Source organism: Protopterus annectens, chromosome 6.part0 (assembly GCF_019279795.1).
Source record: "Protopterus annectens isolate FY-2018-M chromosome 6.part0, PAN1.0, whole genome shotgun sequence".
Classification (NCBI taxonomy): domain Eukaryota; kingdom Metazoa; phylum Chordata; order Ceratodontiformes; family Protopteridae; genus Protopterus; species Protopterus annectens.
The window spans coordinates 1782483904-1782508360 of record NC_056737.1 but is presented as its reverse complement, the minus strand read 5'-3'; the positions used below and the strand labels follow the sequence as shown (position 1 = coordinate 1782508360).

The 24457-nt window shown below is 37.4% G+C and overlaps 1 protein-coding gene across 2 annotated transcripts in view; it reads left to right on the top strand.

Annotated features, from left to right (window-relative positions):
- The window catches only part of CALCRL (calcitonin receptor like receptor), a 932649-nt gene that overhangs the window by 790480 nt on the left and 117712 nt on the right, over positions 1–24457 (top strand). For both annotated transcript variants that reach the window (XM_044075151.1, XM_044075152.1), the window contains 3 exons: positions 284–394; positions 13067–13179; positions 19132–19223. In XM_044075151.1, the coding sequence (XP_043931086.1) occupies positions 284–394; positions 13067–13179; positions 19132–19223 (316 nt within the window). The remainder of the gene's footprint in view (positions 1–283; positions 395–13066; positions 13180–19131; positions 19224–24457) is intronic.

The following is a 24457-nucleotide window of genomic DNA, read 5'->3' as shown; positions in this document are numbered from 1 at the left end:
ATCACAGTATGTGTCATGAGTACAATGAAATTACATTACTGATTGCTTACAGACCCCTAAATGCTAGCTGTATAAAAATGACGCTTTTAACTAAAGATGAAGCAACTGGAATAATTTATCCTGGTATAACAAGTGGTAACTAAAAAAAAAATGATAACCAATGAAAGTCATTAAAAGAGCATAAGATAGAAACATAAGATATAAGTATTTTATTGATAACGGGATAACACTACAAGAAGTGATTATGTATTTTATATTTCTAATTGTTCTGTTTTTGATCTAGGATCCTATTGTAACAGAACATGGGATGGTTGGTTATGTTGGGGAGATGTTCCTGCTGGACAAGTATCAACACAGTACTGTCCCAGCTATTACCAGGACTTTGATCCAGCTGGTAAGTAGTGAAATTCAGTGGATTGTTAACGTATCCTAAGGGACAGTAATATTTAAAAAAAATAACTGTGATTGACACCACAAGATAAGACTGGACAGTGAAAATAGGCTTGACAGGGCATTTTCATATGTTGAGTGTCATAGTATCAGGGCAGCCAGAATGAGTAAGTCAGCCCTGTAGGGTCTCTAATCATAAGCATTTTGTTAAGTGTTCATAAAATGATGTCAAGTAATTTTCAATGAGAACAAAACTACAAAGGTGAGTTTCTTGACATCATTTCAAAAACATATAAAATGAAGTTATAATCAGTGACTTGATCTAATTGTTTACACTACATGGAGTTTTTTGATATATGTTAGATGTTTATACATTTATATATTTAAAATTCTGTATGACTATTATTATAAAGAAGAGACAACTGTATAGTCATTCTGTTATCTATGATACAATCTGGGTCATACAGAATTAACTATAGTGTGTTTTTATACACCAGTGTTATTCTGTAAGTAGTGTTTTGAACTGTTGTGTTTATTTTTTCTTTTGTGAAAGAGCTCAAACTGCCTATGAGGTTTCCACAGAGATTGCTTCTGCAATTGTCCTGAGTAGCACCCCAAGCTTTCCTGTCTGTGTTGGTTCCATTTGTACGTTTGGTTTGAGGCATTCATTACTCATTTGTCAAAACATGATTTAAGTAATAAATCTCAGTGAAGTAAAAAGTAAGCAATACAGCTACTATGTTTTTCATTACTTTAATAATATTTTCTGTCTTTAATCTATTGGGAGTTTTAGGGTTTATTTGTTTAGTCAGGAATGGTGTTCAAGCTATGCTGTAGGGATCACTGTATTCCTTTATGTGTTTTTACCAAAATGATTAGCTGGCACTACATTCTGTGAGACACACACTTCATTTAACGAAGTATGTGACACCCATTTCTTTTAAACTATGCTGTATATTCATTGTGGCATGTAACTAGAATAACCAGTTATACACGTTTTTGACATCAGAAATGTGTAATGTAGAGGATTATGATTGGTTGCCTAATCATAACCAACTTGTAGTGCATGGAATACCATGACTGCATTCAAAAACCAGTAAAAAGATATACTTTTCAGTTATATTCATAGGGCAAGACCAGATCTTAACAGTGTTTAGGAATGCTTAACAAAAGCTTGTTAAGTGCACCTATGTGATGTTTAGACTAGGTCTCAAGCTAGGGACTAACAAAGCAAACAGCAGTAGCAGAAGTTAAAACAACTTTTAAAAGTTGTTAGATGCTTAAAAAACCAGTAAAAAGATATACTTTTCAGTTATATTCATAGGGCAAGACCAGATCTTAACAGTGTTTAGGAATGCTTAACAAAAGCTTGTTAAGTGCACCTATGTGTTGTTTAGACTAGGTCTCAAGCTAGGGACTAACAAAGCAAACAGCAGTAGCAGAAGTTAAAACAACTTTTAAAAGTTGTTAGATGCTTTGCTCTACCACACCTATAAACAAAAAGAATGGAAAGTGTCTTAACAGTTTTTGAAGTCACAAATAGACATTTCCTTTCTGCCTGCTGTCTGTCTGACAGCACTAAATATTTTACTGGTATTCAAAGGCTTTGAAAGCCAGTAAAACACTTCATGATCCTACAGTCTTTTCTACTGTATCTGGTAATACATGGAGCAGACAACACTCCATGCACTACAAAGAATCATTATTGGATCTCCATTCATAACCAGAAACGTGTTTTCAAAAAGGATGCCAAGCTTCACCTCTTGAGCTTTGTTCTTGGGTGAACTTATTGGCCTCCATATCTCAAATACATAAAAAGCTGGTCATGATCAGACATCTGATCATAATCCTCTATATTATGTGTTTTTTAAATAGATGTTAAGAAATTCAGCTTAAGAGCAGAGTGAAGCAAAGCTCAATGGGTGAATATTTAAATCCTTGTATAGAACACATAATCATTATCTATAATGTCAGAGACCTGATAATAATTCTTGATAGTATATGGGATTTGAGCTGCCACGATGTACTACTGTTTATAGAAAATATGTGTAGGAAGGCAAAGTGTTTTACAGCTATAAAAGTTATAACAAACCAAAAGCTACCACACAAATCAACAACAGCTTTACAAGCTGTTCAAAAGTTCAAAACATTACATATCTGTTGTTTGTGTCACCATACAAAATGCATAACAGCTTTTGAAGCTGAAAATTGCTGCCTATTTTGTGGAGGTTGTGATGTTTGAGTTGCAGCATAAGACCTGATCATAACAGCTTTGAAAGGTGCAAAACAAAAGTGCATTGCATCTCTTAAAATGGTCAGATTACTGGAGGCTGCTGTATGTGTGTGTCTGTTGTTGCATTAGACCTAATCATAACAGCTTTACAAGGTACATAACAAAAGTTCTTATGCATCTTTGAATTCTGTTATGATTTGGTCTTGTGATAGAGCAGTGCATTTCCAGCTTATCTTTTTGCCAGTGTCAAGGCATTATCAGTGCACCGCATATATTATAAAGGTTATCTTTTTTGCCAGTTTCTGAATATCACAGAATTTCAAGTACTACATATTACAAAAACAGTTTATGATATATTATCAGAAGATATTGAAAGAGTATTTGGTGTTTTAAAGTAGATTAATTTAACTGGTACACACCAGGTATACATCCTTCATTCCTTCCTTCTCTTTGTTTGAGTCTCTTAGTTTCTCCTTATATTTACATTTTTTCTTTTCAATACTCACATATTTTATTAAGTTTGGTAGTATTAGAAAATGGTTATTACTACATCAGCTAGTTTTACTTTGATTTTCCTAACTGCTGCCCTTTTGTTTATGTACTTACAAACTGAGTGGAATACCATTTGTTGCCAGCATGCTTTGCAGCATGATCTTTCATTTTAACCAGTATGCCAATCCAAAACTATTACTGGTAAGAAAATAAAAACATCTGTATTATTTTGCTCAGCAGTACATTCTTCTGTCCTAGTAAGTCAGATGCTATATCTTGGACTAGGCATGTACATCTAATAACATCAGTACAATCATACCAAATACTTTGTATAATCTTAATGCTGCTTGATATACATATGTCTTATGTAATACTCCACACAATTTGCATTCTCTACATTTGCTCAGTAAATGTTGAGGCTTTGTCCTGTCTCATCATCTCTGCACCCTAAATAATGTTAACTACTGTAGAGTGAGTTTTGTTTTCTTGTATACTATGTGTGTAATTTTATTTCAATTTTTGCAAATTGCAATGTCTTGTTATTGGCATATGTTATTTTGTATATGTTAAATTTACTTGTCAGGTATGCTGTACAACCAAATGATTTACATTTCCCTGTATAAATAAACATTGCTGTTAATAGTATATTTTTAGATTATTCTATCTTTAAAGGTAAAAAACTCAAAACAGAGAATCAAAAAGGGCAGAAGAAAAAAGAGAGAATCACAAAACACTACGTGACTCATGAGAGTGAATCACAAAACAATGAATACATCTCTCCCAGTAAAAAAGCCAAATATCAACAAGCCTAAGCTACAAAACCAAGATCAAGTGTTGTCTTAGTAGGGTTTTTAGTAATGTAATGTGTAATGGTAGGGTTAGGTTAGGCTTAAGGTTGTGGTTAGGACTAGCATACATGAATAAGGTGGGCGGGGGGCTTCATTGTTGATACTCTATATATTTTAGTGATAGGTTTCTGAGGAATATCTCACACTACTATAAGTAGGAAGAGTTATGTACTATTTGGTATTCATCTTTTACAGTAATGAGATATCTCGTTTTTATCTGGATTTTCCTACTTTTCAAGAACCTTTGTTCCTATTTTCAACATTTTAAGTTCACAAGGATGTTTGTGAATATTGGCTATGCATGCTATCAGATGCTTTTATTTATAAGCTTCCACTGAAAATGGAACTGATCCAGTTGAACAAAAGTCAGCTAAATATAAATATTTGAATAACTATGAACCCAAACTCCATCTGTAGCATACATGTTGTCTATGCTCAGTATGAGCTGTCATTTGAAATAATATCCATACACAAGCATATCAAATATTACATAATCCTACTGATAACTAGCAGATATCATCTGCACTGCGTATACATTAATTTTCATGTATTTAAGGATGCCTTCTTTTAATCCCTTCATAATAAATTGAATGCATTCTTTCACAACTTAATGACTAATCTGAATTGCTTCATGGTAAATAAAAGCTGTTTGAAATGTGTTCTGTTTAGTTGCATTCTTAATGGTCAGCTCAGCCTGGGTTTTGACATCACACGAGTAATTAGGTGAGAAAGCAACTATGTCCCCAACAGTTACACTTAAAGCAAATTGATCTTGTTTTTGAATGAACAAAATGCTAGAAAGGTATTATTATAAGGAAAATGACTGAATTTATTATTCACCAAGGAGAAACTGACTGATCTTTGGGTTAAAAAAAAGAATCTATGATATCATGAACATCATAAAGAGAAAAAATAAATTCTTCCTGGATATAAGCTCAGCATTTTATTGGTAATCAAATGAATAGCTAAGAAAGCTAATTCAAGGGAAATAGATCTGTATGACTAATTGATATGAGTAAAATTTTGTTCTTGTCTTCACACTTTAATGAATTTCTACAAGACAGATAAGTTGTACAATAATGAAGAATTTCTAGCACTTATTCTCGTGTACTTTTCTATGGTTGTAATATGTTGTATACGTTCCTTTCCACCCTATTTTGAAAAGTGAGCTGCATTATTCTGGTTACTGTTTTTTTTTATTTTTATTTCTTCTTGTTTATTTACTTATTTATTCATTTATTTAAACATTTACTCTCCCTTGCCCCAACCTCACGTAGCCTTCCAGTTGTTTTCTTGGTTACTGCAGTTGTCTGACCCAGAATGCACCAGTTATTTATAGAATGTTTTGTCCAGGAGTAACCCTTTACTGACTGGGCCTTCCAACGTTTTGGAATGTCAATCAATTGGTGATTAAAGAATTCTGTAGGGAAGTACTGCCCATGACACCAAGAGCTTTCAAATGTGTAGTAATTGGTCAAGGTCCATATCTGTGGGGGCAGTGAGTACAATGAGTATTCAGTAACAGTGAGGCTCCTGCTATCTGATACACTCTGCATAGGCATCTGTTTCCTATACCACTTTCCTGTGAGATAGGCGAGCTGGCTATCAGCTGTTTCATCTACTCCCTGGCCAACAATACCAGCACCATGAACCCATTTCCCAAACTTGTATTGCCAGAAGCACAGATGAATGCCCTGCCTCTGCATTGTCTCACTGGCTACTGTGGTAACCGATTCATGTCAAAACATACTTTGCCAATGATTTCTAAGCCCCTAAATTTTGTGTTGCAGTGTTATAAGAAGAATGAAATGAATGACCTTACAGAACACCAGGGTTAGAGTTATTATGTTGATTGAGCTCCTGCACTAGTTTACCATATCATATGCTGTCAAAGTTATTGAAAGGTATATATTTTTGTTTTCACCTTCCAGCAAAATTATATATTTAGCATGACTTTATCATCATGCTTGTAGGAATTAGACATTATGGGGGAAGAGGTATTTGGCATAATGATTAAGAGTTTCACTTCATAGGCACAGTGTACAGGGTTTGATTCTGAACTCATGTTATTGGCTAGTCTCAAAATGGCCCTTCTGGGTAGTTAGCCAAGTATTCAATTATGAACCTAGACCATTATTTCCACAACAAAAATATTGTAGAAGTGTATGATATTTCCTTGCCTCTCCCACTGTCTCTGAAAAACATTGCACATTTATGTCTGTCTCACTGTCTGTCTGTATTTCTTTCACTCCCTTTCTTTCATTGTTTGGCATTCACTTTAGTTTGCTGTTAGTTAACTGCTAGGGGCCTTAATGTCTCCTAATCAGAGCAGTGCAGACAAATGACCTAATCTTATCTGCAAATTGTCCTACATAAAAGAAAAGTACTTACAGAAGTACATCAATATGTAATAGAAGATCTCAGCATCCAGAAATCCAAACCATCACCTGCATCACTGAAAGACACAGAGTATCCATCTTCCCCTAGTTCTTTCCAGCTGTTGCTATTCCATATCTGATATCTCTACTAACATAGAGCCATCATCTTCTAAACATCTTTGGAGAAAACATATCGCACCTGCAGACTAGCATTTCAGTGTTTTTTTTTGGTGAGGGGGAGTCCTGAACATGACACTAAAGCCTACTGCATTTGTTCAGGATTAAGTAACATTGGCAAAGGCACCATAAAACTGGAAAGTCTATTTGCTAATGGAAAAAATTGACTGAAATGGAGGCAGAAATATTTTTGCTTCTGGCTGATACCTTGTTTTGGAGTTAATAGTACATGAGTATTCCTTCTACCATGACCATTATGTCTTCCTTATTCCTCGAAGGGAAGCTGGATGTTTTATCTGTGTCACCCCACCAAAACAAATGCATGTATGCACAAACACACACACACACGCACACACACACACACACACACACACACACACACACACACACACACACACACACACACACACACACACGCACACGCACACACCCACACTCATGCACACAGACACATGCACATGCACATATGCACGCACTTGCTCACAGACACACTCAGATACACACACACACACACACACACACACACACGCACACACGCACACGCGCACACACGCACGCACGCATGCACACAGACACATGCACATGCACATATGCACGCACTTGCTCACAGACACACTCAGATACACACACACACACACACACACACACACACACACACACACACACACACACACACACACATTCATGCACACGCACTCACACACACATGTACATAGATTCACAAAGACCATACACACAAACACACACAGTAATTATCGGTCTTCTTTTGTCAGTATGATGCTGCCTTACATTTGTCTATCATGGCAGTGTTTGCAACCCTGACTGAATCAGAAGTTGTATCTCCACAGTTTGATTTTGATTTCTTGGCAGCAGAATTTAAAAAGATTACCACCTGTTCACTGGACTTGGCTTCAAGAGAAACATGGTACCTCCCAACACATTCTGCTCTACTGGGATGTAACTTTCAGTAGGCCTGGCTCCTTTCAGCAGCTGGCATCAGTTCTGTCTTTGTACTGTGAGACAGAGATTTACCTTTTGATGTAGAACTGCATGTCCTTCCTGTTAGAGGGGTAGACTTATTCAGTATGTTAGCCCTGGAAGTAGCCATCAAATTCCAAAACAGTTCTAGCAATGCAGGACTGCTTGGAAACAGTGCCTTTACAACCTGGGGATACGTAGGTGACTCTTACCTCACAGGCCGCTGCTGTTATACTGACACAGAGACTCCAAATTGCATTGCTATTAGTCACAGTGGTTCTCTCCTCACTGATTCCTTTAACTCAGTCACTGATCCCACTACCTCAGTCACGGATCCCACTACCTCAGTCACGGATCCCACTAACACAGTCACTGATCCCTCTGCCTCAGCCACTGATCCCTCTACCTCAGTCACTGATCCCTCTACCTCAGTCACTGACCACATTACCTCAGTCACTGACCACATTACCTCGACCACATTACCTCAGTCACTGATCCCACTACCTCAGTCACTGACCACATTACCTCAGTCACTGATCCCACTACCTCAGTCACTGATCACATTACCTCAGTCACTGATCCCACTACCTCAGTTACTGACCACATTACTTCAGTCACTGATCCCTCTACCTCAGTCACGGATCCCACTAATAGTCACTGATCCCTCTATCTCAATCACTGAGCTCACTATATCAGTCACCAATCCCACTACCTTAGTCACTGATACCTCTGCCTCAGTCATTGATTTCACAGTCTCAGTCACTGTTCTACTACCTCAGTCACGGATCCCTCTACCTCAGTCACTGATCCCTCTACCTCAGTCACTGATCCCTCTACTTCTGTCACTCATCCCACTATCTCAGTCATTGATCCCGCTACCTCAGTCATTGATCACATTACCTCAAGTCATAGATCCCACTAACACAGTCACTAATCCCTCTACCCCAGTCACTGATCCCTCTACCTCAGTCACTGATCTGTCTACTTCAGTCACTGTTCCCACTATCTAAGTCATTGATCCCATTACCTCAGTCATTGATTCCACTACCTCAGTCACTGATCACATTACTTCAGTCACTGATCCCTCTACTTCAGTCACTGATCCCACTATCTCAGTCATTGATCCCACTACCTCAGTCACTGACCACATTACCTCAGTCACTGATTCCACTACCTCAGTCACTGATCACATTACTTCAGTCACTGATCCCTCTACTTCAGTCACTGATCCCACTACCATAGTCATTGATCCCACTACCTCAGTCACTGACCACATTACCTCATTCACTGATCCCTCTACCTCAGTCACTGATCCCTCTACCTCAGTCACTGATCCCACTACCTCAGTCACTGACCACATTACCTCAGTCACTGATCCCACTACCTCAGTCACTGATCCCACTACCTCAGTCACTGACCACATTACCTCAGTCACTGACCACATTATCTCAGTCACTGATCCCACTACCTCAGTTACTGACCACATTACTTCAGTCACTGATCTCTCTACCTCAGTCACGGATCCCACTACCTCAGTCACTGATCCCACTACCTCAGTCACTGATCCCTCTACCTCAGTCACCGATCGCATTACCTCAGTCACTTATCCCACTAACGGTCACTGATCCCTCTACCTCAATCACTGTTCTCACTATATCAGTCACCGATCCCTCTGCCTTAGTCACTGATTCCACTGTCTCAGTCACTGTTCCCACTACCTCAGTCATGGATCCCACTAACACAGTCACTGATCCCTCTACCTCAGTCACTGATCCCTCTACCTCAGTCACTGATCCCACTACCTCAGTCACTGACCACATTACCTCAGTCACTGATCCCACTACCTCAGTCACTGATCCCACTATCTCAGTCATTGATCCCACTACCTCAGTCACTGACCACATTACCTCAGTCACTGATCCCACTACCTCAGTCACTGATTCCTTTACCTCAGTCACTGATCCCTTTACTTCAAGTCACTGATCCCACTATCTCAGTCACTGATTCCACTTCCTCAGTCACTGACCACATTGCCTCAGTCACTGACCACATTACCTCAGTCACTGATCCCACTACCTCAGTTACTGATTCCTTTACCTCAGTCACTGATCCCTCTACTTCAGTCACTGATCCCACTATCTCAGTCATTGATCCCGCTACCTCATTCACTGACCACATTACCTCAGTCACTGACCACATTACCTCAGTCACTGACCACATTACCTCAGTCACTGATCCCACTACCTCAGTCATTGATCCTACTACCTCGGTCACTAATCCCACTGTCTCAGTCACTGATCCCACTACCTCAGGCCCTCACCGGTTATTTTCTATATCATGAGTACCAGATGTTAGGCATAGTGTGTGGATTTTGGAACCTAGATCAATTTTGTTTACAGACCCAAAGAAGATACACATCAATGGGCTTTGCAAATTCTGGACATTGTCAAGTAAGACTGACAATTCAGATGAACTTGCTCCTCTACAGCAAGAGATGTCCTCAGATACAGATAAAATTACTTGGGTTATTTGTAGGAACTCCAAACAGTGCTTTGTAGGGAAATCTTAATGGAATTGCAGTAGAAGGAATATTTCTCCAAAAATAGTTTTTCTTCTCAGCTGAAGGGCCTTTGGGAAGAATGAAGATCTCCAAAACAGACCCCCTGGTGACCCCCTGGTGCCCCTGCTCTTTGTTAGTTACACTCAGAAACACTTTAAGTGAATGCTTTGCTTCATTATGTGAATATGACAAGTTCAGCTGCAATGCATTCTATATTTTCAATATGTGATGTTTTACCCATGTGTCTGCTGACCATTAAACCTGTCCCTATTCAAACAGTGTCTGTTCATTCCTCATTTTTGAGTATGCCCTTTGTCTGGGGGAGGAGGGCTATCATTCAGGCAACTATAATAATGCTTTGTGCTCCTCCCAGTATTCTATTAATGAGGGCATTTAGATGGCTTAACCCTACCCATTGGTGAGTGGGGTATGTCAACTACATCATAGTGGTGGTCCATAATGCCCTCCCCTTGTGGGTGCATTATTCTACACACTTATTATGAGGGTTACCATCCATCAGTGGCTTGATAAACTAATGTCTGCTCCCTCTGCATCATCCTCCCTCTTCTGAGGAATGGCAGTAAAGTGTGTATAGCCAGCACCACCACACTGTCCCCCCAGGATGAGCCCACCCATCTTCCATGCCTATACTATTAAGTACTCAGTCCACTAATAAAGCTGCAGTCACCTGTCTTATAGCTAGGGTTTTATAACACGATGTCATGGTGATGGCTACATTTTATTCAACATTGGCTGGCCATACGTTTCTGTTCCTCAATAGTTCAAGAGACATAATTACTTCAGGAATCTCTCTTTCATACCAGTGTGATAGTAAGTCATTTGAAGTTGCAGATTCTGCTGTATGTTCTACCCAAATTGAAATATTGATACAATCTGGGAAATCAACAAACAGGACATCAGACTGTGCTTTTTGTGCATAGTAGTTATGACTTGCTGAACCAGACACTGGCCTGTGACCTCTTCCTGATCAATGTATATGCATCAAGCTTGTTAAAATCCCTTGCAGACAGTCTAAGCCAACGATTTTTGAGCCTTGGCCTTCTGCACATCTTTCATCATGCTCCTTATTCTCAGAAATGTTTCCAGACTGCAGCAAGGACATCTTCCTTAATTCTTCTGATGTCTGTGCCAGGCAATTGTGTTTCATGCACTGCTTCAAGGTATTGGTTCCACCACACAGGGACCTGTCCATAGAGGTCTCGTCAAGTATATCTTAGCCATCATTTTAGTAATTCACATTAACTGTTTGGTTACTTTGTTTGTTTGTTTGTTTTTTTTTTTAATTTTGAGCTATTTATCTATAATTGAAGGCATCCAGTGTTTTGGAAGCAGTGCAGAAGCCTCCTACTTAGTTTACATTGTAAGTGAACAAGATTTTTCAAATGGGGCAATATTAAGGTTTCCCTGAGAATGTCAACCTCTAGCCTAACTTATTCCACTGTAAGAGTGGTCCTTAGCATTTCCAGCTGAAAGAGAAGACTGACAATATGTAACTTCTGAGAAGTGCTTAAGACTTCTTTGAGGTGCATGTTTCTGTTTCTTATTCCTGATAAACTGCCTGCCCCATGTACTCCAAATGTTATGCCTTAGAAGCATCTTCTTCCACGTTTGTGTTTCTGTTTCTTATTCCTGATAAACTGCTGCCCCATGTACTCCAAATGTTATGCCTTAGAAGCATCTTCTTCCAAGTTTGTGTTTCTAAAATCTTGTATTTGTCTTCTGTAAATGTGTATTTCTAGTAGCTATCCCCTCAGCTCTCAGGTCTTTCATATTGCAGGGCCTTTCAGCATTAGACCATAGCTGGTGTTCTACAGTAATATGGCTTCTTTCTTAATCACCAAAGCCAACATTTTTCTAAATGCCCTGCTAAGATGACTCCAGTCCATTCTTCTGCTTTTTTCACAGAAGTCTATCCCACTAGGCAAGTTTTTGCATGTGACAGACATTTGTAGGCAATTAAATTACTAGAGGTCCAGATATTTTCATCAAGGGAAGGCAGGTCAAGAAAAGTGATAGGCAGTACATGTCATGACAAATATTGCAAACGGTTTTATGTTCAAATTCCTAGGAAACGTTTTTAAGATGTTAATGACATTGGTAAACTTGCATATGTAGCATTTCCTTTGATTTTATGTACATCACAATGACTTTATGCTCTAGTTCATAATTTACTAAATTTGATTCTGTCAATAATGTGGAATTTCCTTTTATAGAATATTTTTGAATGAGAATAGACTCTTTTAACAACAAGAAAGTTTGTCTTACACTTTGTGACATTATTTTCAGGTAATGCTACTAGTGCAGGAGAATTTCACTGGAAGACACCTGTTAGTAATGTAATCACCACTAACAGCAGTTTATTATGACTGTAGTACTGCAGCTAGAGCACACAGTCCCAGCAAAGTCGGAAGCAGACTATGACTTATTGTTGTCTAATGATGAGATAAGTAACCACAGGTTCATTTGAGCTGCACATGGCTTGAAGCCTGATCTGCTTAGGTGTTTGAAGAGAAGACATAACAATTGTTTTGTACAGTAACTGAAGCTCAGCTATGTACATGCTGGATGTAGAAAAGCAAGTGTTATGCGGGTGTCTTACCATCTAATAAAGCAAGACCTACAAGTGGTGTTACTGATACTGTTCTAAAGTTTCAGAAAAATACCATTGCTTTCAGTGATTCATATTAGTGCAGCTTACCTACAACATTTTTTTTAAGACATAGTTCTTGACAGAAACAATGTTACTGAAAATATCATAATTTATGGGTGAAGGTGTTAGTCTGTATTATATTACATTTTGCTCTTTCTCTCTATCTCTCTCTGTCTTAAATAGATGGGAGTATGTATTCTAGAATGCTTTTTGTATGATGGCACTGACAATTTAAATGCAATTAATCTTGTAAGTTATTATAAGCTAAATATATCATATGAGTGAATTAAATAGGTTGAGAAGATGAAAGACTAACAATGTTTGTTTTCTCTTTTTCAGAGAAGGTAACAAAGATTTGCCAAAGTGATGGAAGCTGGTTTCGACATCCATTGAGTAACAGGACATGGACAAATTATACTTTATGCAGCTCTCACATAGGAGAAAAATTAAAGGTAGGATTCATTGCTCTTGCTGAATAAATGTGAATTGGTGTTTTGAAATTGCTAATTATGCCATACGGATGCAACCTAAATCAATAACAGCTGCATGTTCGTGGGCTAGCATAGATGTGAAAGATAGAATCGTCGGGCATCTTTAGCACCTGTTTTCATTTAGGATGAGCAGCTCAGGGTCTCACAGAGAAGACCTCTGCATCATAGTTTGAAGCCTAGGATTCAGTCCTGACTTTTAGTCACTGTTTTTAAAGTTGCATGGTCTCAAAACAGTCTACATATTGTTCTAATTATATTGTCATTGTTGCATAGGTCATGGCGGAAGAGGGTCTGAGGACCACTTCATTTCAATAGTTAAATAAAAATATGAACTTGTAAATTAATATCAGATATTTTATCCTAATTGCTCCAGTAGGAGTAGTGGATACTCCTTGAAGGCTTTGTGCCAAGACATCAGAGAGAACAGAATAAAGTGTTTTGGATACTGGCTGGTCGTTCTGCTAACTTTATCCTAATTAGTCTTCCAGATCAGACTATAAACACTTTAGATGTTTTAAACCCATTCACATTTTGTTTATAAGGTCATATTTCTATCTGTGCCATGCCTGCTTTGAATGTGTAAGGATCATCTGATGTCTTCTATGTTCTTTTTTACTTCTTTGCTCAAGAACTCTGGACACAGTCAAAAATAATGGAGTAACAAAGGCCCAGATTTCAGGGACAAACAATTTTTTAATTAAGAACAAAATGTTTTGCATCAGCATGTACAATAGAAAATAGGAATCTCTAACATCTGGCACAGACTGACTGCACTCCTTCCTCAATGATTTACCAGAAAATAAAACCTTTATTAAGGACAGAAGAAAATCACATATGTTCTTCAAAATTCTGCTCAGTTTAGAGGTATTGTCTTCTGTTATCCATGGTCATGGAGAGTCGTTGTGTTACTTAAGTTGCCATGGGGTGGTTGTAGAAAGTACTGAGTGTTGTAATATGGTGAGGTCTGGCAGGACAGGTTTCCAGTTAATGGATTTCAGTTTATTCAGAAGGCTGTTTTCCTCTGGTTCCGGGACTGTTTTAGTTGTTTTTATTATTGGCAGCTTCTGGGTTTTAAGTGACTAGGTAAAAGGCATGGGGGAATGGTTATTAGAACTATTTTTGAGATTGTGTCTGGTTTACATTTTTCAGGGAAGTTAATTATGGTGGTATTATAAGGCAAGGTGGCAAATGCATTGTGCAAATCCTTGTAGGCTGTTTTCACTGTTTCATATAGGTTATTTCTGGTTAGGATGTTCAGAGTGTATTTTCCCTTGTCATTTTAAGATCAAAAAACTGAAGATATTTTTTCCCTTTGTGTTTTAAGGTGTAGTCAAATTGTTGCCATGCACATGATTGACATATATATATATATATATATATATATATATATATATATATATATATATATATATATATTGCAGCAAAGTATGTTTTAATGCCTTACCAATAGTTAACTGTACTATTAGCTAGACTGTATCACTATCTGCCTATCCAGTGTTCTTGCTTCTGACACTACCAATATATTCCCTATGTATTGATGAGCCTTCACTCATATCTATCTCTCTGTCTCCCTATCTGTTTATATCTTTATCTGTCTATTTATATTTTTCTGCAATGTATATTGTGTTGCAAGTACTGAATGTACAAAATCCAAACTGCTACATACTTAGTTTTGCAAAGTCCATTTTCATTACCTCTGAAACCTTACGTTTCACTTATTTGCTCTCATCCCTCTGTGATATAATTGATGTGGTTGTTATGCTGTCATAGTTTCATAGTTTCATAGTATAGTACTAGGCTATCTGCCCTGGGGCATTTGTAAGCCTAGCCATAGTGATGTGGCTTTTGCCACTCCATGAAATGGTACAAAAATGTGCAGAATAAATCTAGAATACTGTGCCTCTGTCTAGTAGTGACACAATGAAGGTCCCTTTATATAATAGAATTAGTTTACTGTGCCCCTGTCTAGCAGTGACACAGATGTGACCCCTGGGGTAAACTTACGATCTCCCATCCACTCATCAAGATTTCTCTTGAAGAGAGTCAGTGAGGGGCTTTGCCTATCTGAACTGGGATCCTGTTCCAAAGCATGGGAAGCCTCTGGGTTATGAATCTATCCCACCAGCATGTCCTATTCATACTTGTGCCGAGGTTTAAGTCTTTAGCTCCTGTGGTCCTGATGGATTTGGATTTTTTGAGGTGGAGCATGTCCATCAGATCCTGATTGGACATGGCCTTGTACGTCAGGCAGAGATCACCTCTGAGCAGGCAGTATGCTACTGAATAGAGCTGAAGTTTCTTTAGTCTGGCAGAATAAGACATATGTTTGAGACCCTTGATCCTTTTGGTGAGGTACTTTTGTGGTCTCTCCAGCTGTTGCAAGTGCCGGGTGAGGTACATACCAAATGGGGCATTGTACTCAATCATGGGTCTGATGAGGGAGGAATATAGGGGTACAATGACATCCTTGGATCTGGATGTGAATCCCTTCATGATGAGGTGTGCAAGGTAGAATGTTTTTCTAACCACTTTGGCAATGTGGGTGTCAAATGAGAGGTCGCTGTCTACTTGGGTCCCTAGGTCTCTGATTACTTTTTCCATACTCAGTGGGTTGCTGTCTATGTGATAATTTGTGGGTACTTTGTTTTTTCCAAATGGGATGACTATACATTTTTTGGCATTTAGTTTAAAGCCGTGACTACGGCACCAGTTGTCCGTTTCAGTGAGGCCTTTTTGTAGGATGTATGTGTCTGCTGATGTATCGACTATTGCGCCTAGTTTGCAGTCATCTGCAAACTTTGTCAGCCACAGCCCTCCCATGTTTGCTTTAACATCCGAGAAATAAATGCCGAACAAGAGGGGTCCCAGGACAGATCCCTGTGGGACACCACTTGTGACTGGCTTTGAGTCTGACATTGCTCCAGTGATTTTAACTTTATGGGTTCTGTTCTTTAACCAGTTTGCAACCCATCTAGTGACATAAGGGTTTACTTTTGTGGGTTTGTCCCACAGCTGTATCTATTTAGTTGTACTATTCAAAAACCTCATTTTCTGAAATCAGAGAATGAGCTCCTATTTCTGACTCTGTATTGTGATTTTAAAGGCCTGTATTTTTATTTTTAAAAGCCTGTTCTACAGTTTTTAAAGTGAATGGCTTTAGAAGTATGCTGGTATTAGACATTTTATCAGTAATGATGACATGCTGTCTGACTTAGGAGCATCCTCACCTTCTTTTTTGAATACTGAATGGAAATGCATATCCATTATCACTCTTACTTTACTGCAATGTCTCTGTTTTCTTATCCCTTGGCATACCTCCCTTACTTAATGTACCTTTTGTCTCCCTTCCAAACAGAGTTTGCTACATTTTGCCTGTCTGCATTTTCTGTACTGTGACTGCATTCCATGCTTTCTTCTACTTCATCTGGCATTGCTCACTGTGGTCCTATTCCATGTTTCCTCATGCTTCATGTTTTCTGCCATTGTCTAACATTCTTTTCAAATTCTTTCAAAGCTTATAAATGCCCTTTATGTCTCTTTATTTTGTTGATTAGCTTTAGACAAATTTTCTCCCTCATGGATTGTAGATTTTATTTTCATTTCACTAGAAAATAATTGCCCTTTAGTAGTATTAAACCTGTGAATAGGTAAGTTTTCTCCTTCAAATGGTGAGGTATGTATGGCTAAGCATTACACTCATAATAATGTCTGTATCAGAGTGATAAGAATTTGATTTATTCTTTTGTAATGATTTCTTTACATTAAATAGCTGTCATAAACCGTAGCATTTACAGACAGAAGCATCAACAGGGAGAGCTCATGCATGCTATTAAACCTGAGTTTCCTGACTTTCAGTAGAAATGTCTTCTTTGTATAGCATTTCCTCTTATATGGTTTAGATGAAAATGAACAAAGTTGAATCTTTTGTTGGTGGGTTAATGACAGGGCACAATTTGAATGAGTACATTTTTGGGGGTTTAGTTACAGCTGTTGGAATTGTAATACAGTTAGCAAAGCTGTCACTTAACAGAAATTTGACTACTGCTTAATTATATTCTGTTCTTCATGTTTAGTGTTGTATGGATATTTGTTGTCCCCTAAAATTATATTCCTTTATCTGCTATATGCATTACATTATTAGTATTTGTAGATATTATAGGGGAAATTATCTGTTTGCTTCCTTGCCAGCCATTATACACCCTACAGGTGAAATCCTACAGAGCATTTTTCCTCCTGGTTCAAAACTGTACAGTATTTCACTTAGGGGAATGCTTCCAAAAATAGGAATAGCTATAACTGTTATAAAAAAAGGTTTGAATGACAAACTTTCTTCTTAAATGTGGGTTACCTATCTATCAATTTGACGTATTTCCAAAACGTCTTGCATAGCACTAAATCAAGATATGCATCATAGCTGTAAATAATAAAGAGTTAGATTATATAAGGCTTCTTCACATTGTTCAATTATATTCCACTGAAACCAACTTTATTTTTCCCTAAAATGCCAAACTCTTCAGCTAATAATTAGTAAAATGTTTTTTTTCATTCTATTCTCATATGCAGGCCACATTCTTGTCACCTACTGAAACAAGCCCTCTGTGTATCAATTGCATACTTTGTTATTATGTTGTTCATTTTGCCTGTCTGCTCTATAAAGTAATTAATATGTATTTTTGCCCTGTGTAGGCCAACATCCCACCCTTTTAGGTCACAAGTCAGGCTACCAACTCAAGCACTGAAAAGGCCTCCTGTAAAATTGTCTCCACTGTCCAGAACTTTCTCACCTTTGCAATCAGATATTTTAGGAAACTTAGCAACTTTAGAAAAACTCTTCAGTCATACATCATAAAATCCTCTGTATGCAAGCTCTTTCCATAGTATTATGCATCCTGTCTTCTTCAGGTATTTCACTAGTCAACACATTTCATATGCCAGTCCATCTTTTGCAATAGAGACTCCCTTGTACTTCTGTTTCATTGCCAGTCCCTTTCCCTTCTTTCATACCTTGGCAATTTCTTCTGTTTCTTTTCCATCTCACTTTTAACCACATTTCAATGTCTTTCTGTACCTCTCCTTCATCATACATTCAAATCTGTGTTATCCTTACAATCATACCTCTCAGCTGTCCAGGTATTTTGCAGAATGACCAGATTTTGTTTCTGATATGTGTAGTCTGTTCTTCATAAAATTTGTAGTTTTCTGGCAAATCTTTGAGGAGTGAAGTCACAAAATAATGACAGGCATTGAAGTTTCAGACTTTGTATCCCTCAGAAAATGCATACAGATATAAAACATGTTATTCTATCAACTTTCTAAGTTTATAAGAGCAGTATTTAAAATCTGTCCCTGCTTTCATAAACCCATTATTTTTGGCTTTATCCTTCTTTTTTGTGCAAAGAATTTGAGAGATACATTTCCAATGTTACTCTTCACATCTGCTATCACATTGATGTTTTATCAAGACATAGTCTCTGCTTCTTTTCATAATGCAATGGTCTACTGATTATTTCAATGCAACACCGCAACACTGAATGATGTAATACTTATTGGGTGTTTTTTTTTTTTTTTACGGTTTTTGTACTGCTTGGCTGGGTTAAGACTGAAAAGACTCAATGTGACCATGGAAAATAAATTGGCAAAAAGGGTGAAGACAGGCCTGATGGTTTGGGCAGGGAGGTCCAAAGCGTAATAAAAACAGGGAAATAATTTTTTCATATATGCCATTTTATTGTGGTTTCAAAGGGCGCCAGAGAAGTTTATCTGTTCTGCTTTGTTTTCTGTGGATTCCTCTAAGTTACATTGTAACAATAACGGGTACATAACACTTCTAGTATACTCATAGCTTAATGTTTGTTCCAGATCTGGATATATTTCATAACATTTCACAGAATTTTATTTGATTTTTATTTACAGACAGCACTGAGTTTATACTACCTAACCATCACTGGCCATGGACTTTCCATAGTATCACTGGTCATATCCCTTGGCATCTTCTTTTACTTCAAGTAGGTGTAACTTTAAATTCAGTTTTAATAAAAGCAGAAAGAAATTACTTACTGTATAGCTTTCATTTGTACTGAATTGTTGAAGTGGACTGAAAACAAACAACCAAGAAAGAATAACAGAATAATTTGTTTTATTCTATAGTGTTCTTTTTTAATCGTACAGTTTGTTGAGAAAATATTTAATCACTGTCTAGCTGTTCATAACACATTAATACAAGTATCTTGTGAGGGAACCCAAAGAGTGTGTGTGTGTGTGTGTGTGTGTGTGTGTGTGTGTGTGTGTGTGTGTGTGTGTGTGTGTGTATGCTGTGGTACATTATTCCATCTTTGTAATGTGAAACATTACCTCTAAAAATGTGAAATACTTATTAATGACTTCAACTAGGAAGCTCACAGGATGCTTAGTAACTGTTTCTTCATACTTAAAAAGCATTCTTTTGATGAATTAATGTGATTCTATATTATTCTGTAATAATGGACTGATATTTATTTATTTATTGTGAATTTCTTCACCTGGGCATTGCCTACAATTGGTCTATCCTGATCAGTGCACTACCCTGGCAAACAAACTAAACAAATAAAAATAAAATTTTCCATACCGAGTTCTTAAAGAGATTCTTAACAGTGAATGTGTGACTGGACACTTTCAGTGTGGAACATATAGTTTTTAAGACTTAAAATGAGGGACATTCCTCATAATCAGGTAGAAGTTGAAAAGTATGTGTAGTATATTGTCTTCTGATGCATCAACACTGAACACCATGTGCAATGATGCTGTTATCCTAAGTAATATGGTAAACTACCTGTCAGAGACGCATATATTGGCAGAAGCATTTTAACTGTGCTACCTCAGGTAATGTGAAGCTTACAATGAAAAAAGGACTGATAAAAAGGAAGGACTAAAAGCACGTGAAATGATGATGTTTGCCAGCTCTGAAGAAATGATTCATTGACTGGGGATTCTGTGTAATTTGTGCTGTGAACAGAATTTATGGGATACAGAAGAAAGAAACTGAGGAGCATAACTCTCAACTTCCTTGCTCAACAATCAGGGAGAGAGCCAAAAGTAATGGAAGGACCAAGAGCTAAAGTCAGGGATAATTTTTAAATATTACTCTAATTTACATAAAATGTTAATAGAACAACAGGCTTGTAGGATATTCTGAAGGGTAGGGCAGCTCTCTGGAGTGTAGATTAGTTTATGAGCTAGTGTTAGTTGGGTGGAATCATGGTAATGTAACTTTGCCAGTTAAGTTCCTTAAGAGCTAGACAGTGATGAGACTGATATGGTAGACTAGTTGCAAATTTGGCAATTGTGTGTTAGCATGCTTGGAGTTTGTTTTTGAGGAGTTGGTGTAAGTTGGTAAAGATGAGGGCACAGTATAGGAGGGATGGGAGCAAGAGGCTATTGGCAAGCACCTTTTTAGTGGATTTTTAGTGGGTTTATTCATGTGCAGTTTGTGTCTATATAATGTGCCAAGTTTAAAGTGTGTTTTCTTAATTGCACTAAGTATGTGTTGTTCGTAGGAGAGTCTGGTGTCTATGGTAATCCCAAGTAATTTAGCATGAGTTACTATTTCTATTTTTGTCTTTTTCTTGAAGTATATGGTAAAATCTTTTCAGACTGGCTTGGTTGAGAATAACATAAGCTTAGTTTTCTTTGCATTAAGTAGGAATTGTGCTTTGGTTAACCAGATTTTGATTGATGTAAAGGCATTTTGTGATAAAGTTTGTAAATTCTGGATATTAGAGGAGATGATGATTGGTGGAGTTGTTTGCGTACTGGACAAGTGTGCTTTGCAGAGAGGCAGTATGGAGTTTATTTATGAAAATATTGAAGAGCAAAGGCCCTAGAATGGACCCTTGGGGACTCCTGTTTTATTGACTAGGTATACAGATATACTACATTGCCATCTAACACTTTGCTGCCTGTCTGCTAAATAGCTTGCAAACCATTTAAGGGTGGATTGTGAGCAACCAGTAGTTGCTAGTTGTTGAAGTAACTTGGGATGAGACACTGTGTCAAAAGCCTTTGATACATCTAACAGAAGTGCTGATGTTATTTGGCCAGAGTCAAGGGCTTTGTTCACAGTATCTGTGAAGGATAAGAGGGCAGAAGTGGTACTATGTGCTGGACAGAAGCCGTTTTGAGTTGCTGTAAGGTGGTTGTTATCAGTCAGATGTTTCATAAGTTGTGTGTGAATACATTTCTCTAAAAGTTTAGATAGAGGGGAGAGCATAGATATGGGTCAGTAGTTAGAGAGTTCATGAATATTACTACCTTTGTGCAGAGGAGTTATGATGGAGTTCTTCCAAAAGTTGAGAAAATTGGATTCTTTGATAGATCTATTAATGAGGATACTAATAGGGTAAGATATTGCGTCAGCTGCAAGTTTTAGGTACTCTGAAGAAGGTTGTTGGCAAAAAGTGAGCAAAGTTTCACTTTACCATGTCTTAGAGTGTTCCCTTTTCTCTCAGTCTGACAAACTCACATTTAGTGTACAGAAGTAGTAAAGGTGTGGGGTAGCAGGACGGGGTGTGTGTGAAACAAATAGCTTCACATCAGAACAGCATTTTTTTAACATTTATTGCTCTCCTGTTGTGTCATTGTTATTATTATTTGCCATTCCAGGACTTGTAATGACCAGTTTCAGAATTACAATAGGAAGCCAGGACAGATATTTGAACTTTAAAGCTGTTTGATGTCTATCAGTCTGTTTAAATATAAATATTTATTATCTGGTATGTTTTTGGCACGTGGATACTTGGAGTCTTTCAGATAATTTGAAACACTTGTACCAATTTGTTGGTGATATACTCTGGATCCTTATAGCTGCTCAAGCCCCAGCTGCTCAAAACCCAGAAACTCACAGCCATGAGCTCGAATGGCTGTTTCCCAGTCCACCCACCTGGTCAAGCAGCTACAGGACTTGAACGTGAGTTCAGGGATGCAGCAGTCACAATGGTCTCATGCAAGGAAGGTCTTCTCATGGACGTGGTTAAGTGCAGAAGGGAAATGGGGTGAGGAACTTTAGGTTTAGGGAGGGGGGGTTTAGGTTTAGGAAGCCATCAGGAGTTAGTGTTAGGTTAGAGATGGGGGATTTTAGGTTTAGGGAATGATTGGGAGTTAGAGCTAGGTTAAGGTTAGGAAGGGGAGTTTTAGGTTTAGGGAGCAATTGAGAGTTGTTTCAGAATTATGGTTAGGGAGAAGAAGGGAAGTTTACGTTTAGGTAGCGATTGGGAGTTGGCTCATAGTTAGGGTTGTAGAAGACTGAGGGGATTTTAGGTTTAGGGAGCAAACAGAAGTTGCTTTTAGGGTTAGGATCAAGTTGACAGGAGGGATAGTTACCTTAGTGGTAGTGCATGAGAATCGGGGAGGTGGAAGTTAGGGTACTTGCCAACACTAGTGAATGACAGCAGGGAAACATGTCATGAGCTAATGGCAGCAGACCCAACCTACTCATATAATCTGTTTTTTTTTTTTATCTTAGCATACTGATCTTTTTAATAACATTTAAATTACTGTTACCCATTTCATTGTTTTTTTTTCTTTGTTTATGTTTCAGTTTCTAAAAAGGCTTAGGAAATAAAAACTTAATTAAATATACCTTAAATATTAGCAGACACAGGGCAGTTGTAATTAGCCCCCTTAGAAGGATGCAGGAGGTTTACCTGCATGATGTACACTGTAAGACGTATTATATTTTGGACTGTTTTCAGAATTTTAACGATGTCTTTTATGGAATTTCACTTTCATCTGTTTGGTAGTTGGTACTGCACAATTCAACGAATGAAGTCAGCCTTAATCAGAGAACTTTCTTTTTTTCTCTATCTGCATATATGTAAACAACATCAACTCCAGCACTTCAACAGAGTAATAAATTTCACTGACTGTGTAAAAAAGCCAAACACATTTATTAAATCAAAACCAAAATGGTTTCATTGAAAGCTATGCATATTCCTAGTAGAATTTAACATCTAGTTAACAAAGAGCTAACATGCAGTTATACAGATCTGTTTACATGCAAATGAGTGACCTTGTATTCCAGTTGTAGTAAAGGCAAAATGCACATTTACATTTGATAAGCAAAAAGCCTAACCGCTGTTTGTACACATACACAGAAGGCATCACATTAAAGCAGTTCCAAAAACATAATGCTTATCAGTACAATTCATAAGTGCAAGAAAACATAATAGAAAAAATGTATTGGGAAAACACAATATAACCGGACATAATATTGCAAGTCTAGTATAAACAAATACATTTAAACATATCAATAAACATTAATTTTACACCTCAATACATAAATATGTGTTTATAAAGTGCACTTATCATCCTAATGTATCAAATAACATCACCGGCAGAAGTTCACTAAACTAATACACAACCTTCTCAGTGAAAAATAACATGTGATAAGAAAAACAATGCACACTGCTTTTTAATTTAATTCTGCATAATCACTGAAGGCATAACACTGAAGCAATTCAAAACCAGAAAGCCTATTAAATAAGCACACAGCCTTCACAGGAAAAGTAAATAGGATATTAACAAAAGATCTTTTGAGCTTTTCTCCCTGGGCCTCTGCTGGAAATGGGTTTCTACCCTTTTGGACTTTCCTGATAATCAAATGTCAACAAATAAATAAATAAATAAATAAAGCCTGCAAGCTGTTTTTCAATAAAATAAATAAATTAATTAAAAGCCTCCAAGCTGTTTTTATACATAATTATGTATGCACACAGAAGGCATCACATTTAAGTAGCTGCAAAAACAATTTGCTTTCAAATCCAAAAGTATCTTTAAAAATAAATCTTACAGCTAAATAAATTACTTGTCATCCGTATGCATTATAAATCTCTAATGTGGGCAACAGGTTTGTGAGCACACACACACACACACACATTATATTCTCAGCGAAAAATAATATCTGATAAACAAAAAGCCTGTACACAGTTTTTAAATCTCTGTGTAAAGAATTGGAGTACTACTAAACATTGTGTGCTGCTTTGTTATTTTATATCTGTATCTATATAGATAAATGTAAATATAGATATAAGTATGCACATATATGGTATACTGACAATTGCTTAAAAGTACCAATTGTTCAAAGGAAAAAAATCTGACACGCCTGAATGAAACACAGCTGACTTGCACTGGGTGGGGATTGGGGAACCTGCCCTTTCCCCCTGTATTACAATCTTGGAGTTGGTATATATATATATATATATATATA